Source organism: Osmerus mordax, chromosome 26, assembly GCF_038355195.1.
Source record: "Osmerus mordax isolate fOsmMor3 chromosome 26, fOsmMor3.pri, whole genome shotgun sequence".
Classification (NCBI taxonomy): Eukaryota; Metazoa; Chordata; class Actinopteri; order Osmeriformes; family Osmeridae; genus Osmerus; species Osmerus mordax.
Window position 1 is genome coordinate 1,374,918 of NC_090075.1, and position 15,000 is coordinate 1,389,917.

Here is a 15,000-nt window from a genome sequence, read left to right on the forward strand (position 1 = left end):
CCTCTTCTCCTCTCAAATTGGCTGCTGAGTAGCTGTTGTAGCTAGCAGTTAGCTGGAGAGACTACACCCTCCAGCCTTCATACTTCAACCAGCACAGCAACCCCTTGATATAACCCACCACCACCACCCAAAAAAAATAAAAAAATCCCAAGCCACCCGTGTTGTTTCAGTGCAACCGACCATTGTACAGTGATTGTACATTGTACAGTGCGCGCAGAGATGAAAAACAAGCGCACCCCCCCCCCCCCCCCCCGTGTGATTGATGTTGACGCTGGCCCCTGTGCGTCTGTAGGGATCGACTGAGACTCAGTGGCGTCAGGCAGAGCTGCCCCAGCTGCAGGGCTGGGCAGAGAAGGGACTGCTGAATCAGCCAAAGATGGTAAGGAGACACTACAAACAAACCACCAACCCACCCGACTACTGAACCTTCTAACCCTCCAGCTTGTGCTGCACAGGCCCTAACGGGTCTAGGTCAAGGGTCACGGTCAGACCACCCCCTGCACTACCCCCCCCCCCCCCCCCCCTAACCCTCCCCTGGGGACCATAGGCCACTTATCTGAGAGAGACGTTTGATTCGCCTTCGATGTCACACTTTTTGAGTCCCGTTGGTTGCGTGTCCCGGGGTTTGCTAAATCAGGGGGAGGGCTGCAGAGACGGCAGCAGGAGTGGGTGGAGACTGAGGGAGGGGTAGAGATATTATTACACAACATCAGACATTTTTTCATACAAAACTAACCCCTCCCACCTCTCCCATTGTCATTCTAGGGAGTTTGCTTCCTCCTACGCATGCATACACACACACACTCACACAGACTGACTATAGAAGAGCTATGACCGTGGAAACAGTCTGGACGGTTTAGGGAAGTGCCAAGGAAAGGGAGAGGCAGTAATTGGTCACTCTGACTCTGTGCAGTATTGACTCCATTAGAAGCGGCCATATTGTCTTTGTTTTTCTGAGAACTCAAAGAGGGAGCCTCACCTCAGACAGTTGAAAGTGTCTCTGCGATGAGACAGCAGGAATCATAAACAAGTTTAATAAGGCCGTCCAATCATCTTTGTTAGGAAAGGTACTTTATCCTACCTTGCTGTCGGTCTTCTCTTCACTCTACACCTCTCCTCCTCTCTCCTTTTGCTCACACTCACCCCCCCCCCACCTCTTTTTCTCTGAATACTGTCAAAGGAACAATTTGCATGGATCTCTCATCTTGAGAGGTTTTACTGTTCTCCTCAGTTTGTTTTCCTCGGCGGGCTCCAGGCATTGTTTGGTGTGTGTGTGTGTGTGTTCTCCCACCACTCCAGTGTAGAAAGAGTGTGTGTGGCAAGAAACTGACGTTGATCATGTCCAGTACCGCCCCCCCTCCACCCCCCCCGTTTTGGTCATTGAGATGTTGTCAAACTATCCCACCCTGGGCAGGAGTGAGGAGCAGCATACAGACCTGCCTCTCTCTCAGAGGCAGGAGTGAGGAGCAGCATACAGACCTGCCTCTCTCACAGGCAGGAGTGAGGAGCAGCATACAGACCTGCCTCTCTCTCAGAGGCAGGAGTGAGGAGCAGCATACAGACCTGCCTCTCTCACAGGCAGGAGTGAGGAGCAGCATACAGACCTGCCTCTCTCTCAGAGGCAGGAGTGAGGAGCAGCATACAGACCTGCCTCTCTCAGAGGCAGGAGTGAGGAGCAGCATACAGACCTGCCTCTCTCTCAGAGGCAGGAGTGAGGAGCAGCATACAGACCTGCCTCTCTCACAGGCAGGAGTGAGGAGCAGCATACAGACCTGCCTCTCTCAGAGGCAGGAGTGAGGAGCAGCATACAGACCTGCCTCTCTCACAGGCAGGAGTGAGGAGCAGCATACAGACCTGCCTCTCTCAGAGTCAGGAGTGAGGAGCAGCATACAGACCTGCCTCTCTCACAGGCGTTGGTTTACATCTGTGCTCCTCGTCTCTCTGTACACTGTCATAGAAAAAACCACTGCTGTCATTTAGGATGTTTATTCCTGTCAGCTGAGGAAGGTCAGGAGACGGGTTGTGTTGGGTTGAGGGTGTCTCAGAGCATCTAGTTTGGGGAACAGAGAGATATAGTCTCTGTAGGACAGGGGGGATTGTACAAAAAATAAACACGACTGACAGGAAGTCCAGACATCTGCTCTGATGATTTCTCCCTCTTTGATTTAATCATCAGAATCCCTGAACTTATTTCCTCCGTCCTCTCGTCCCCGTTCAGACTCCCGGTGAATCACATGGCCTCTATTTTTGGAGCCTCACAACCCAGGGGCCACAGGAGCCTCGCCCAGCCTCACCGGCAGGGCGACCAGGGCCACAGACATAAGGTCACTTTATCCACCTCTTCCAGGGGAAAAAAAAATCAGTCAGGCAAAAATGTCCGGAAGGTTTTGATCACGCTTAGGGCATCTGTGTTTTAGTGCTGTCTTTTTTTAACGGAACACTGGAACACACCCGACTCACCTCAACACCCACCCACACACAGACTAGCCCCGCCCCCCCCCCCCCACACACACACACAGACTAGCCCCGCCCCCACACACACACAGACTAGCCCCGCCCACCCCCACACACCACAAACAACTCCTAAACGTCTATCCAGCTACAGTTGCCTCAGTAAGCGTCTAATGGAGGAAACCGTCCAACTGTAACCAAGAATTGGATAATTAAATCACACACACACAACAAGAGACACAAACACTGTCACACGCACACACATATATTTATGCTAATGCCTGAATTCATTTAGGTGTCAGTTTGGGATCTAAAGTTAAGTGTTGTGCTGGTAGATAAGAAGACTGCCTCACCCCCCTCCCTCCTCCCCTAATCCCCCCCCCCCCTCACCCCTAAGGGCCCAGAGCTTTCCAACACCTGCTCCTGAGAAACCACCAACAGGCACCACACACACCAGGCGTACACACACTGACTCACACACACACTGACTCACACACACACTGTCTCACACACACACTGACTCACACACACACTGACTCACACACACAAACAGCACTGTTAGCTCTCTCTGCACTGATGTTACCTCTCTCCCTGCTCCAGAAAGCAGAACCCAGAGTTAGACAAGCCCTCCTTCTCTCTCTCTAACTGCTCTGCATGCATGCATGTGGAGGGACATCTTCTCCTGATGTCTGTTTAGGGCTCCTTTGTTAAGTTGTTTGTTGTGTTTAGTTGGAGTATGGTTTACCCTGTCATGCATGTTTCTATTGTATACTAAGTGACTCCATAGTGTGAGTGAGTCATTAGATGGAAGCAGCTTTGCTCCCCTCTGGAGAAGGCTCTGAGATGATGTCATGTAATGATGTCATCCCCATCAGTGCCATCTCTCCCTTCCCTAATCTACCCTCCCCTCCTCCTCTTCCTTCTCCTCTTCTCTCCTCCTCCTCCCCTCCTCTCCTCCTCCTCCTCTACCCTCCCAGATCATCAGTAACATGGAGGCCCAGGTGACCAACGGGCCTAACTCCAATAGCGCCAACGGCCCCTCCTCCAACAGCCGAGGCTGTCCCTCCCCCATGCAGACAGGGGGCTCCACCGACGACAGCAAGACCAACCTCATCGTCAACTACCTGCCCCAGAACATGACCCAGGAGGAGTTCCGCAGCCTCTTCGGAAGCATCGGGGAGATCGAGTCCTGCAAGCTGGTCCGTGACAAGATCACAGGTACGGGAGAGGAGAGGGAGAGGGGAGAGGGAGGGAGGGGGAGAGGGAGGAGGGAGGGGAGAGGGAGGAGGGAGGGGAGAGGTTGGGGGAGAGCCGCCAACGTCTCTCTCTCTCTGTGTGTGTGTGTGTCAGTGTTGCGTCAGTGTTGACAGTCCTGTGTGTTATCATGGACTGGCTCAAGTGTTGAGGTTCGCTGCCCGGCACTTACAGAGGTTTTGTTGTGTGTGTACACCTGTGTGTATGTGTGCGTGTTCACAGAGGTGCTCCTGTGTGTGTGTGTGTGTGTGTTTGTGTCTGTGTGTGTGCCCGTGCATGTTCAGAGGTGTTCCTATTAAGTAGCACTTCTCCTGCTAATCAGCTCTCTAATCCAGGACCTAGGTCTGTGTGGGTGGACAGGAGATGTGTGTGTGTCTGTGTGTGTGTGTGTGAAGCAGACCAGCTCTGCTATAATGCCACATAATGGCTTTCATTTTAGATCCTACTTAGTGACACTCCTCTCCATAATCTCATTAAAGAGGCCCAGGGTTGAAGAGGAGCCCCTGGAACACTTACCAGCAAATGAGGGGGATGAGGCTGGCCCCATGGGCTGAGAGGCTGGGCCACCGGTCTGCCTCAGACAGACAGGCTGACAGACAGACAGACAGGCAGGCTGACAGACAGGCTGACAGACAGGCTGACAGACAGACAGACAGACAGATAGGCTGACAGACAGGCAGAAACAGCTCTATTCTTTGAGTCGTCCTCCTCTCCTATGCTGGGCCCTAGCTGCGAGGCAGCACGGCAGCGAGGCAGATAATGGTTGTGTATACAGAACTAAGACCTTGACTACACTCCCCAGTCCCCCCCCTCTAACATTCACATCATTTTCAGTCAGAGAGAGAGATAGAGAAAGAGAGTAAACAAGAGAAATGGTAAGGGACAAACGAGAGAAAAAGAGAACTTTTAAGTGCTTGGCCCTTTCTGATGATGTCATAAATACCCCGCCCTTCCTCCCCAGCACCCCTGCTGTGCTCAGGTGTGTGGTACCCTGGGTACAATTTCAAACTTCCGGACTCCCAGAACCGTGCCGCACCAGAGGCGCCGCACCAGAGGGCTGTGGAGGAGAGATCGAGGGGGGAAGGAAAATGAAAAACAGGGGGAAAGGTTTGGAGGGAGGTATTGGATATCTATTTCTGGAGCTTAGGGCACATCTGTACTCTCCCTCTCTCTCCATCTCTGTCTCTCTCTCTTTGTGTCTCTCTCACTCTGTCTCACTGCCTCTCCCTCTCTCTCTGATCCTCTCCATCTCTCTCTCTCTGTCTCACTGCCTCTCCATCTCTCTCTCTCTCTCTCTCTGTCTCCCTCGCTCTCTCTCTCTTCTTTCTCACTTTATTTCTCCCTCTCCCCTCGTCCACTTGTTCTAGTAGCAGTGTAGTTTAGTCTGGCTGAGATGAGCGTGATGGTCTGGCCTGTCGTTCTGAGAAACAGCAGAACGTCATCACACAGTGTCCCGCTGCATGGAGCACCTACCTTTCATTCCCTTTTAGAACTGAACACTGCAGTTTCCAATGGAGTATGTGTATGTTTGTGAGTGTGTGTGCGTGTCTGTGAGTGAGTGTGTGCGAGAGCATGTGTGTGTGTGTCTGTGTGTGTTGACAAGGTGAGAACACCTGAGTGCTGGTCGAGGCAGGTGTCTGATTCCTGTCCTGTCTGATGTGTTCTGGAGGCTGCCGGGGCAGAGAGCAGTGGGCTCGTCTGTTGGCCCGGAGGAGCGACACACAACCTCCCTGGCTGTCCTACGCTCTCTCTCACACACACACACACACAGCCTTTACACACTGGCACCCACACACACACACACATCATCGGCACCAATGCATCGGATAACCGGAGGGTCTCTAGACAGTCAAGAGATGAATGTCGGAGGAAAAAAGATGTGGAGTTGTTTGTGTGTATTTCTCCAGCTCTGCTCTGGCGGTGTGATGATGTGGAGAGCTGGTCTGAAGTGTGGAAGACTCAAGGACAGGATTCCTTTGAGGAGAAGAGCAGCACAGATGGCCATGCCGACAGAGATAAGAGTCGTGTTTGTCTTTTGAAAGACATCTGTTTAAGCTCAAAATCCACATTAGAAAGAAAAAAAACTGACACACCAAAAAAAAACAGGCAGCCAACTCCTCATCTCCAGCCGGAAGAGAACAGGCTGATCCTTGTTCTCGCTCTCCATCTCTTTATCTCTCTCACTCCCCTCTCTCCATCTCTGTCTCTCCTTCTCTCCCTCATTCCCCTCTCTCCTATCTCTCCATCTCTCTCTCTCCTTCTCTGTCTCTCTCCCTCTCCAGCTCTCAGTTCATTCTCCTTTTCTCTCTCCCTCTTTTTCTTAACACATAAATAAACAGACCCATGGGCCAGTCCTGGCTACATATTGAATGCAAACTTTTAATGGAATACATTAGGGAAGTGTTAGTCCTTTGGCCATCGACAAATACACACACACACACACACACACACACACAACAGAAAATGAAGATGACTGATTGGATGCCGACAAGCCAGGAATTGGATCTTTGTCAGTTGGCCATTTTTCTGGATCCTGTTTCTGCAGCGGCTGCATTTCTGCCTCAGAACGAACGCATTTGTTTCCATAATGACATGGCAGAAAAGAAATGACTTTTCATGCGCCAACGAGAATTGATTGCATCTGTGATGCTGGTATCTTGATAAAGAGTAAGCTTTATGTTAGGAGACAATCACCTCTCAACATTCTCTCCTCAATTCTCTGCTCCATAAAGACGGACTCATACAGACAACCTGTCTGTCTGCTGGTGGGAGGAGAGGGGGGGGTGAGGAGAGGGTGAGGGGGGGGTGAGGAGGGGGGAGACAGTGAGCGTACCTGACAGGTGCCGAGATTAACCCGGTCTGGACACAACACAGAAACACGTCCTCCAGAACTGCCAACGACAGCAGAAGACGCCATTAACATTTCAGACTTCTGAGCCTTAAAAAACGGGCCGTCTTTCCCCCCACCCCCAACCTCTCGCCCCACCCTCACCCCACCCCCCTCCACCCTGAGTGCCCCTCGCCTGGGACAGGACAGTCAGACAAGCTCTTCCGTGCCGACTCCAGATATGGTGCTGCCTGAGGGCAGGCTGTGGTCTGTCTCTCTCCCCCCAGCTCTGAGTGCACCGTTCCTGGGCTGGGGAGGCTGTCGCAGTCCCCAGTGTGGGTCCCTGCCTGGGGGCCGGGGGCCTGCCGAGAGGGAGGGGGGGGGGGTTAGGACGATCCTAGCAGCGGACTGCTGGTCAGCCTTGACGTAGGCGGGGATGTCCCAGATTCACGGGAGATCCTTGGTCTGTCTGTCACGCACGCAAACACACCCCCCCCCCCCGCCTGCGAAGCCTCACAGCCCACACGCTTCACCCAGGCGTCCAGCAGGCCTGAGGCAACGCCGTCTCCGGCGGAGAGGAGGGGGGCGGGGGGGAACGACGACTGACTGTCACAGTTGCTGCTGCCTTGGCAACCCCAGAGGAAGACATCTGAGTGGGTGGAGAAATGAGGTCTGTGTGTGTGTGTGTATGTATGGCTGTGTGTGTGTGTGTGTGTGTGTAGGGCTGTGTGTGTGTGTGTGTGTAGGGCTGTGTGTGTGTGTGTGTGTGTGTGTGTGTGTGTGTGTAGGGCTGTGTAAAAAGGTGTTACAGTGTTACAGTAATTTAGTCACACTGAATGTGGGCACGGGCCCAAGCATGTGTTGTGATTTAATTTGGTGGCAGTGTTGGACCCACCAGCGCCTGAGTGCTGGGATCTGGGAGCTGACGATGGAAGGCTGTCGTCTTCATCTTTGTGTAACGTGGCAGTGTGTGTGTGTGTGTGTGTGTGGGGCTGAGCAGAGCTGGTTTCTCTAGCAGGGAGGCGGTGCTCTCAAGGTGGGTTCGGGTCAGTGGGAGAGAGGAGAGGAGAGAGACAGGAGAGAGAGAGGAGGGGAGGAGAGGAAGAGGAGGGGAGAGATCAGCAGAGGAGAAACAGATTAGAGGAGAGAGACAAGAGAACAGAGTAGAGAAGAGAACAGTAGAAAGAGATCTCCGTCGCGTCGGCGCTCTAAGCCACCGCATTGTAATGCTGCAGTCAGACCACCTGCTGTAAACACACTCATTCTCTCATCTCACACGTTAGGCAACCCGCTGCTCCCGAGGAAACAAATAAAGGCTTAGTCATCGCGCTGCTCAACTGGCAGTCACCGGAGCAGGGAGCCACGTCTGAAATAGCTCTCTGCCCCGTTCCCTCTCAAGGTTACGTTCGATTCAGACTACGACTGTTGTAACAGCCGCTTCGCTCGCACGCTGAGAAGGACATGTCCCAAATGGACAATCAATTCAACAGAACAGACAATAAACATCTTGTTTATCAAAACACATCAACAACAAAAAACATGCGAACAACAAAAATACACAAAAAAAATGTTTATACGTGTTTTTAACCACATCGTTGATCCATGTAACAATGGATCAACTCTGGTTGGCATCGACAACATCCCGATCGTCACCTCCCTCCGTCGCTGTCGGCCGTTCAGACGCCTCCAGAGTTCCAGGAAGGGGTCGGTCTGCCGCGGTGTCGCCGTTCAGACGCCTCCAGAAGTTCCAGGAAGGGGTCGGTCTGCTGCGGTGTCGCCGTTCAGACGCCTCCAGAGTTCCAGGAAGGGGTCGGTCTGCTGCGGAGAGGAACTAGTCTCGTTAAAAGTTCATTACAAGAAGCGATGCATCATTTAGGTTAGCGGGTTTCAATCGACAATTATAGTCCGTAAGTTACTGTATCCATTAGGGTAATTAATTGGCAATGGGTTAATATTCTGTTTGATGGTCCATTAGCAGTGTTTCCGTCACGTGTTTCCGTCACGTGTTTCTGTCGATGTGTTGCGCGTGAGATGGTGATGACATTCAGAGATGTTTGTCAGGAAAACTTCCCATATCAACTTGGATTCTGGAGACAACAAAACCACATAATGTCATAAACTCCTAGTTATTTTGTGATTAATTTAAGAATGACCATGCTGTTACTACTGGCATCATTGCATACTTAAGGTGAAGAATATGCAGTTTTATAATTCCACCTAAAGTAAGCATTTCTAGTTACTGACAAGACACTTAGCTGACTGTTAGGCTGATGCTCAGAGTAGTAAAGTACTGGTCATGGCATCATGAGGCCTGGTGTTCACTGCAGTGATTTACACAGTCACACATGAAACATTAATGAAACAAGCATCCCTGCCAGCCAAACACTGCTTCTCTTCAAGCAACGAGACATCAGCAGCACACAGAGGGTCTGAGAGAGCAGGATGTGTGTTGGGGATTTCCTGTGTCAGGGAATGTCTCCATCAGGGTGTGACTGGGCCTGCAGGGTTCAGCTGTGTGGGGGGATCAACACACAGAAACCACTTCATGCTGGTCTGGAAGAGGTTCTGCCTTCACTTTTCCTAAGATGCGCTGAGTGGTCGGGTAGTTCTGTGTTGAACTATGAAAAACCGAGGACAAGCAGCAAAGTGCTTTGCTGTGCTGGGCCTGTCAGTGTGTGTGTGTGTGTGTGTGTGTGTGTGTGTGTGTGTGTGTGTTTTGCAGGCGGGCAGCATGCTGGTTGATCCTGCTGGGTTGTGTTGAAGCTCAGAGAGCTGTTGTTATGACGATGTGCTGTTGTTATGACGATGTGTTGTTGTTATGACAGGACGAGTCCAGCCTGACACCTGCATGTGTTGGCCCACGGATTCACCAGGGAGTGTCTCTCTGGCGCGTGTGTGAGAGTGTGTGTGTGTGTGTGTGTAAGCTACGTGTTGCGTTGGTGTCTCTGGGCAGCAGCCAGACTGAGCCTCCCTGCTGTGAGGAGCTCTGGAGCTGGTGGGCGGGAGCCCCCCCCTAGAGCCCCCCCCCCAGGAGCCCCCCCTAGAGCCCCCCCCCAGGAGCCCCCCTAGAGTTGCTGCAGCTGCTTTACTCCCCCCCCCCCCCCCCCCATACACACACACCACTACAAAACACACACTGCTTCTCCCCCTGCCTCCCTGGCCACACACACACACACCTGCCATGCTGTGTGTATCGATGTGATCCCTGGCCCTCACGGCGCACAGACAGAAAACATGTCAGCCGCTGGTTTAGCAGCTTAGACACCACATGTCAGTCCACAGAAGAGAGAGACAACAGAAGGAGACAGGAAGGAGGGAGGAGAAGAGAGGACTGGATAGAAGAGTAGCTTTGGTCTGTGATGCAGAAAAAGCCCCATTGCGCCATATTAAGTGATGCACTTTGTGACGTTCCAAAGTGGATCCGCTGCTGTCTGTTCTGGTTAACAACGAGCAGAGTTGCTGTTCGTCTGTAAAGGGAAGGGGGGTAGCAGGGGGTAGCAGGGGGTAGCAGAGGGGTAGCAGGGGGTAGCAGGGGGTAGCAGGGGGGTAGCAGGGGGGTAGCAGGGGGGTAGCAGGGGGGTAGCAGGGGGGTAGCAGGGGGTAGCAGAGGGGTAGCAGGGGGTAGCAGGGGGGTAGCAGGGGGTAGCAGGGGGTAGCAGAGGGGTAGCAGGGGGTAGCAGGGGGTAGCAGGGGGGTAGCAGAGGGGTAGCAGGGGGTAGCAGGGGGTAGCAGGGGGGTAGCAGGGGGGTAGCAGGGGGTAGCAGAGGGGTAGCAGGGGGGTAGCAGGGGGTAGCAGAGGGGTAGCAGGGGGTAGCAGAGGGGTAGCAGGGGGTAGCAGGGGGTAGCAGAGGGGTAGCAGGGGGTAGCAGGGGGGTAGCAGGGGATAGCAGAGGGGTAGCAGAGGGGTAGCAGGGGGTAGCAGGGGGTAGCAGAGGGGTAGCAGAGGGGTAGCAGGGGGTAGCAGGGGGGTAGCAGAGGGGTAGCAGGGGGTAGCAGGGGGGGTAGCAGAGGGTAGCAGGGGGGTAGCAGAGGGGTAGCAGGGGTAGCAGAGGGGTAGCAGGGGGTAGCAGAGGGGTAGCAGGGGGTAGCAGAGGGGTAGCAGAGGGGTAGCAGGGGGTAGCAGGGGGGTAGCAGGGGGTAGCAGAGGGGTAGCAGGGGGTAGCAGAGGGGTAGCAGGGGGTAGCAGGGGGTAGCAGGGGGTAGCAGGGGGGTAGCAGGGGGGGTAGCAGGGGGTAGCAGGGGGGTAGCAGAGGGGTAGCAGGGGGGTAGCAGGGGGTAGCAGGGGGGTAGCAGAGGGGTAGCAGGGGGGTAGCAGAGGGGTAGCAGGGGGTAGCAGAGGGGTAGCAGGGGGTAGCAGAGGGGGTAGCAGGGGGTAGCAGAGGGGTAGCAGAGGGGTAGCAGGGGGTAGCAGGGGTAGCAGGGGGGTAGCAGAGGGTAGCAGGGGGTAGCAGAGGGTAGCAGGGGGTAGCAGAGGGGTAGCAGAGGGGTAGCAGGGGGTAGCAGAGGGGTTAGCAGGGGTAGCAGAGGGGTAGCAGGGGGTAGCAGAGGGGTAGCAGAGGGGTAGCAGAGGGGTAGCAGAGGGGTAGCAGGGGGTAGCAGGGGTAGCAGGGGGTAGCAGAGGGGTAGCAGGGGGTAGCAGGGGGTAGCAGAGGGGTAGCAGGGGGTAGCAGAGGGGTAGCAGGGGGTAGCAGAGGGGTAGCAGGGGGTAGCAGAGGGGTAGCAGGGGGTAGCAGGGGGTAGCAGAGGGGTAGCAGAGGGGTAGCAGGGGGGTAGCAGGGGGGTAGCAGGGGGGTAGCAGAGGGGTAGCAGGGGGTAGCAGAGGGGTAGCAGGGGGTAGCAGGGGGTAGCAGAGGGGTAGCAGGGGGGTAGCAGGGGTAGCAGGGGTAGCAGGGGGGTAGCAGAGGGGTAGCAGGGGGTAGCAGAGGGGTAGCAGGGGGTAGCAGGGGGTAGCAGAGGGGTAGCAGGGGGTAGCAGGGGGGGTAGCAGAGGGGTAGCAGGGGGTAGCAGAGGGGTAGCAGGGGGGTAGCAGGGGGTAGCAGAGGGGTAGCAGAGGGGTAGCAGGGGGTAGCAGGGGGTAGCAGGGGGTAGCAGGGGGTAGCAGGGGGTAGCAGGGGGTAGCAGAGGGGTAGCAGGGGGTAGCAGGGGGTAGCAGAGGGGTAGCAGAGGGGTAGCAGGGGGTAGCAGGGGGTAGCAGGGGGTAGCAGGGGGTAGCAGGGGGTAGCAGGGGGTAGCAGGGGGGTAGCAGAGGGGTAGCAGGGGGTAGCAGGGGGTAGCAGAGGGGTAGCAGGGGGTAGCCGGGGTAGCTCCCCTGCAGCTACCCCGGCTGGCGGTGTGTGTGTGTGTGTGTGTGTGTGTGTGTATGTGTGTGTGTGAAATAAGTCTCCAAGACCTCCGGCTGAGGAGAAAGTCCAAGATGGCTGCCAACACTTGTTTACTGTCAAAAACAATCTGGTGTTTTTTCTCTCTTCTTCTGAACGCCTCCCACCCCCCAACCCCATAGCTGTAGGAATAATATTTGTGGTTGTCAGGAAAACGTACACATCTCTGCTCGGTTTGAAAAAAAGACCAGACCTGTTGTTCTCCTCTCTCTGTTCCAGGACAGAGCTCCTCTCCTCTGCTGACGTCTTCTCCTCTCTCTGTTCCAGGACAGAGCCTGGGTTACGGCTTCGTCAACTACATCGACCCCAAGGACGCGGAGAAAGCCATCAATACACTCAATGGTCTCCGTTTGCAGACTAAAACCATCAAGGTGAGACAGACTTCCTGTTTCCTGTCATTCACTGCTGGGTTCCACACCTTAGCAGCTTTCTGTTTGTTAGTTAGAACGCAGCAGAGAGAAGTCACTTTACAGACATGTGATGTCTGATGTCATGTGATGTCTAATGTCATGTGATGTCTGATGTCATGTGATGTCTGATGTCTTGTGATGTCTGATGTCATGTGATGTCTGATGTCATGTGATGTCTAATGTCATGTGATGTCTAATGTCTTGTGATGTCTGATGTCATGTGATGTCTGATGTCATGTGATGTCTGATGTCATGTGATGTCTAATGTCATGTGATGTCTGTAAAGGGGCTCGAAAATTCTTTGGGATATGGTTGACTGTTTCACAGACTGAAGGGGGGAGGGAGGGAGGGGGGGGGGAATTAAAGGCCAATCAGAATCAAAGCCTGAGATGTTATAGAAGCCAGAGGGACAGCTGATATGCAAATCCTGCTTTAAATGTCAGAATGTAAAGGTGAAACTTTAAAGACTTTCTCAGGGTAGGAGGGACTAAAACCTTCACCACGCGTTGTTCAAAGTTAAATAGAGGATTCGATTAATATTCCGATTTACAGAACATTTACCAGCGTGAATCGTGTCAAAGCAGCCATGAAGAATGAGGAAACCATATTAAGTATTCAGCCTGCATTTCCTTGGGGAGATCGTAACAAGAAACTCCAGAATGCGGGTGACAACAAGCCAGGAAAGACCCTGGAAAACAGGACTTGTCACTTATCGGCGCTGCTTTTGCGTTTTTAAATCGAACAGTAATCTGCTATTCTGGCATAATCCCTGGCCTCTTGCTAACATAACTGTAATATAATCTGATGGGATTACGCAAGCGATCTGAATGGGGGAATCCCATACAGAATCTCCCTCAGTCCGAGGGGGAGGGGAGGGGAGGGGGGGTGTTACGAGGGAAAACCCCCTGAGATGAATCAGCCATATCTGGGTTGGTCTCAAGACAGAACTGCCTGGGCTATTTGATGTAGGTGAAGAGGGGGAGGCAGAACCAGAGGTGTGTGTTACTCCTCCTTACGTCTGCTAAATGAATAAATGTACTCCAGCGCTGGTCTCACTCTCGGAGTGGCCAGAGGACAGGATGAGTCAGAGGGTGTGTGTGTGTGTGTGTTTCATCTTCACTTTTTCCCTCTCTATCTTTCAAATGTATGTTCAGATCAGGCAGCAAAGGGTCATGCCAGCTCCCTGGTTCACACGCACACACGTGTCTTCAGCGTGCCAGGGCCAGACTCCAGAGGGTCACAGGAAACAGCCTACTGCACAGTTTCTAGACGACGCTGTCAGAATCTGTAGCATCCTCCCAGTCTCTCTCTCTCTCACACACACACACTGCACTCACCAAACCCCCTCCCTCGCTTCCTATCTCAAAGGCTAAGGTCTATTTAGAGCCCCACACACACGCACACACCCACCCTAGCCCAGCCTCTTCCCTCCCTGGGTAACAAAGTGAAAGCAGCCGTCCATGTCTATCATGCAGGAACACACACAGTCCACATAACACACACAGTCCACACACACACAGTCCACATAACACACACAGTCCACACACACACAGTCCACATAACAGGCATACCCCCCTGGATATGCTTCACCCCACACACACACACACACACACACACACACACACACACACACACACACACACACACACACACACACACACACACACACACACACACACACACACACACACACACACACACACACACACACACACAGCGTTCTCCTTTCTTCAGTCCGCCTGTCCAGCCTGCCCAGCCGTGCGTAGCAGCATCAGAGCTTCCCTCCCTGCCTGTCAGAGATAGGAGAACAATCTCCCTCAGCCCAGACGGAACCACCTGCCCCTCCGCACTGCCCCTCCGCACTGCCCCTCCGCACTGCCTCCGCACTGCCTCCGCACTGCCCCTCCGCACTGCCCCTCCGCACTGCCCCTCCGCACTGCCTCCGCACTGCCTCCGCACTGCCTCCGCACTGCCCCCGCACTGCCCCCGCACTGCCCCTCTGCACAGCCCCCCCCCTCTCCTCTCTTTCTGTAATGTGTAATAACTAACACTGACACAGGTGGTTTCTGAAGGTTAGTTAGCACTTTGCTTCCTATGGTCCTAACACACATACACCTTTGGGGACTCCTTCAATGTCTTGTGCACACGCACGCACACACACACACACACACAGGGCTGTCTTTCTGGAGTCTTTTTCTGGGGTAGTGTGGTTACTTCCTCCATGACACCTCCAAGTTTCCCAGCTGCTATGGAGATGACTTCCTGTGGAGATGACTTCCTGTGGAGATGACTTCCTGTGGAGGTGTGATGGGGGAGGAGCCTGGAGGAGAGAGGAGCTGGGAGACATGCAGAGAGGGACTCACACACATTTACATTTACATTTACATTTAGTCATTTAACAGACGCTCTTATCCAGAGCGACTTACAGTAAGTACAGGGACATTCTCCCCGAGGCAAGTAGGGTGAAGTGCCTTGCCCAAGGACACAATGTCATTCGGCACAGCCGGGAATCGAACCAACAACCTTCTGATTAATAGCCCGACTCCCTAACCGCTCAGCCATCTGACCCCATCACACACACACACACAACCTACATATATTCTTCTGACTCACACACACACTCACACACACACACACATTCCGGCTCTTCCACTCCCTCCTCACTTTCACACAAACACGT

At 53.8% G+C, this 15,000-nt stretch overlaps 1 protein-coding gene across 2 annotated transcripts in view; it reads left to right on the forward strand.

Annotated features, from left to right (window-relative positions):
- The window catches only part of elavl4 (ELAV like neuron-specific RNA binding protein 4), a 55,974-nt gene that overhangs the window by 27,517 nt on the left and 13,457 nt on the right, over positions 1 to 15,000 (forward strand). Inside the window, exons 2-4 of one of the 2 annotated variants that reach the window (XM_067229600.1) lie at positions 293 to 379; positions 3,429 to 3,669; positions 12,178 to 12,281. In XM_067229600.1, the coding sequence (XP_067085701.1) occupies positions 293 to 379; positions 3,429 to 3,669; positions 12,178 to 12,281 (432 nt within the window). The remainder of the gene's footprint in view (positions 1 to 292; positions 380 to 3,428; positions 3,670 to 12,177; positions 12,282 to 15,000) is intronic. The other variant, XM_067229601.1, reaches the window with a different exon arrangement.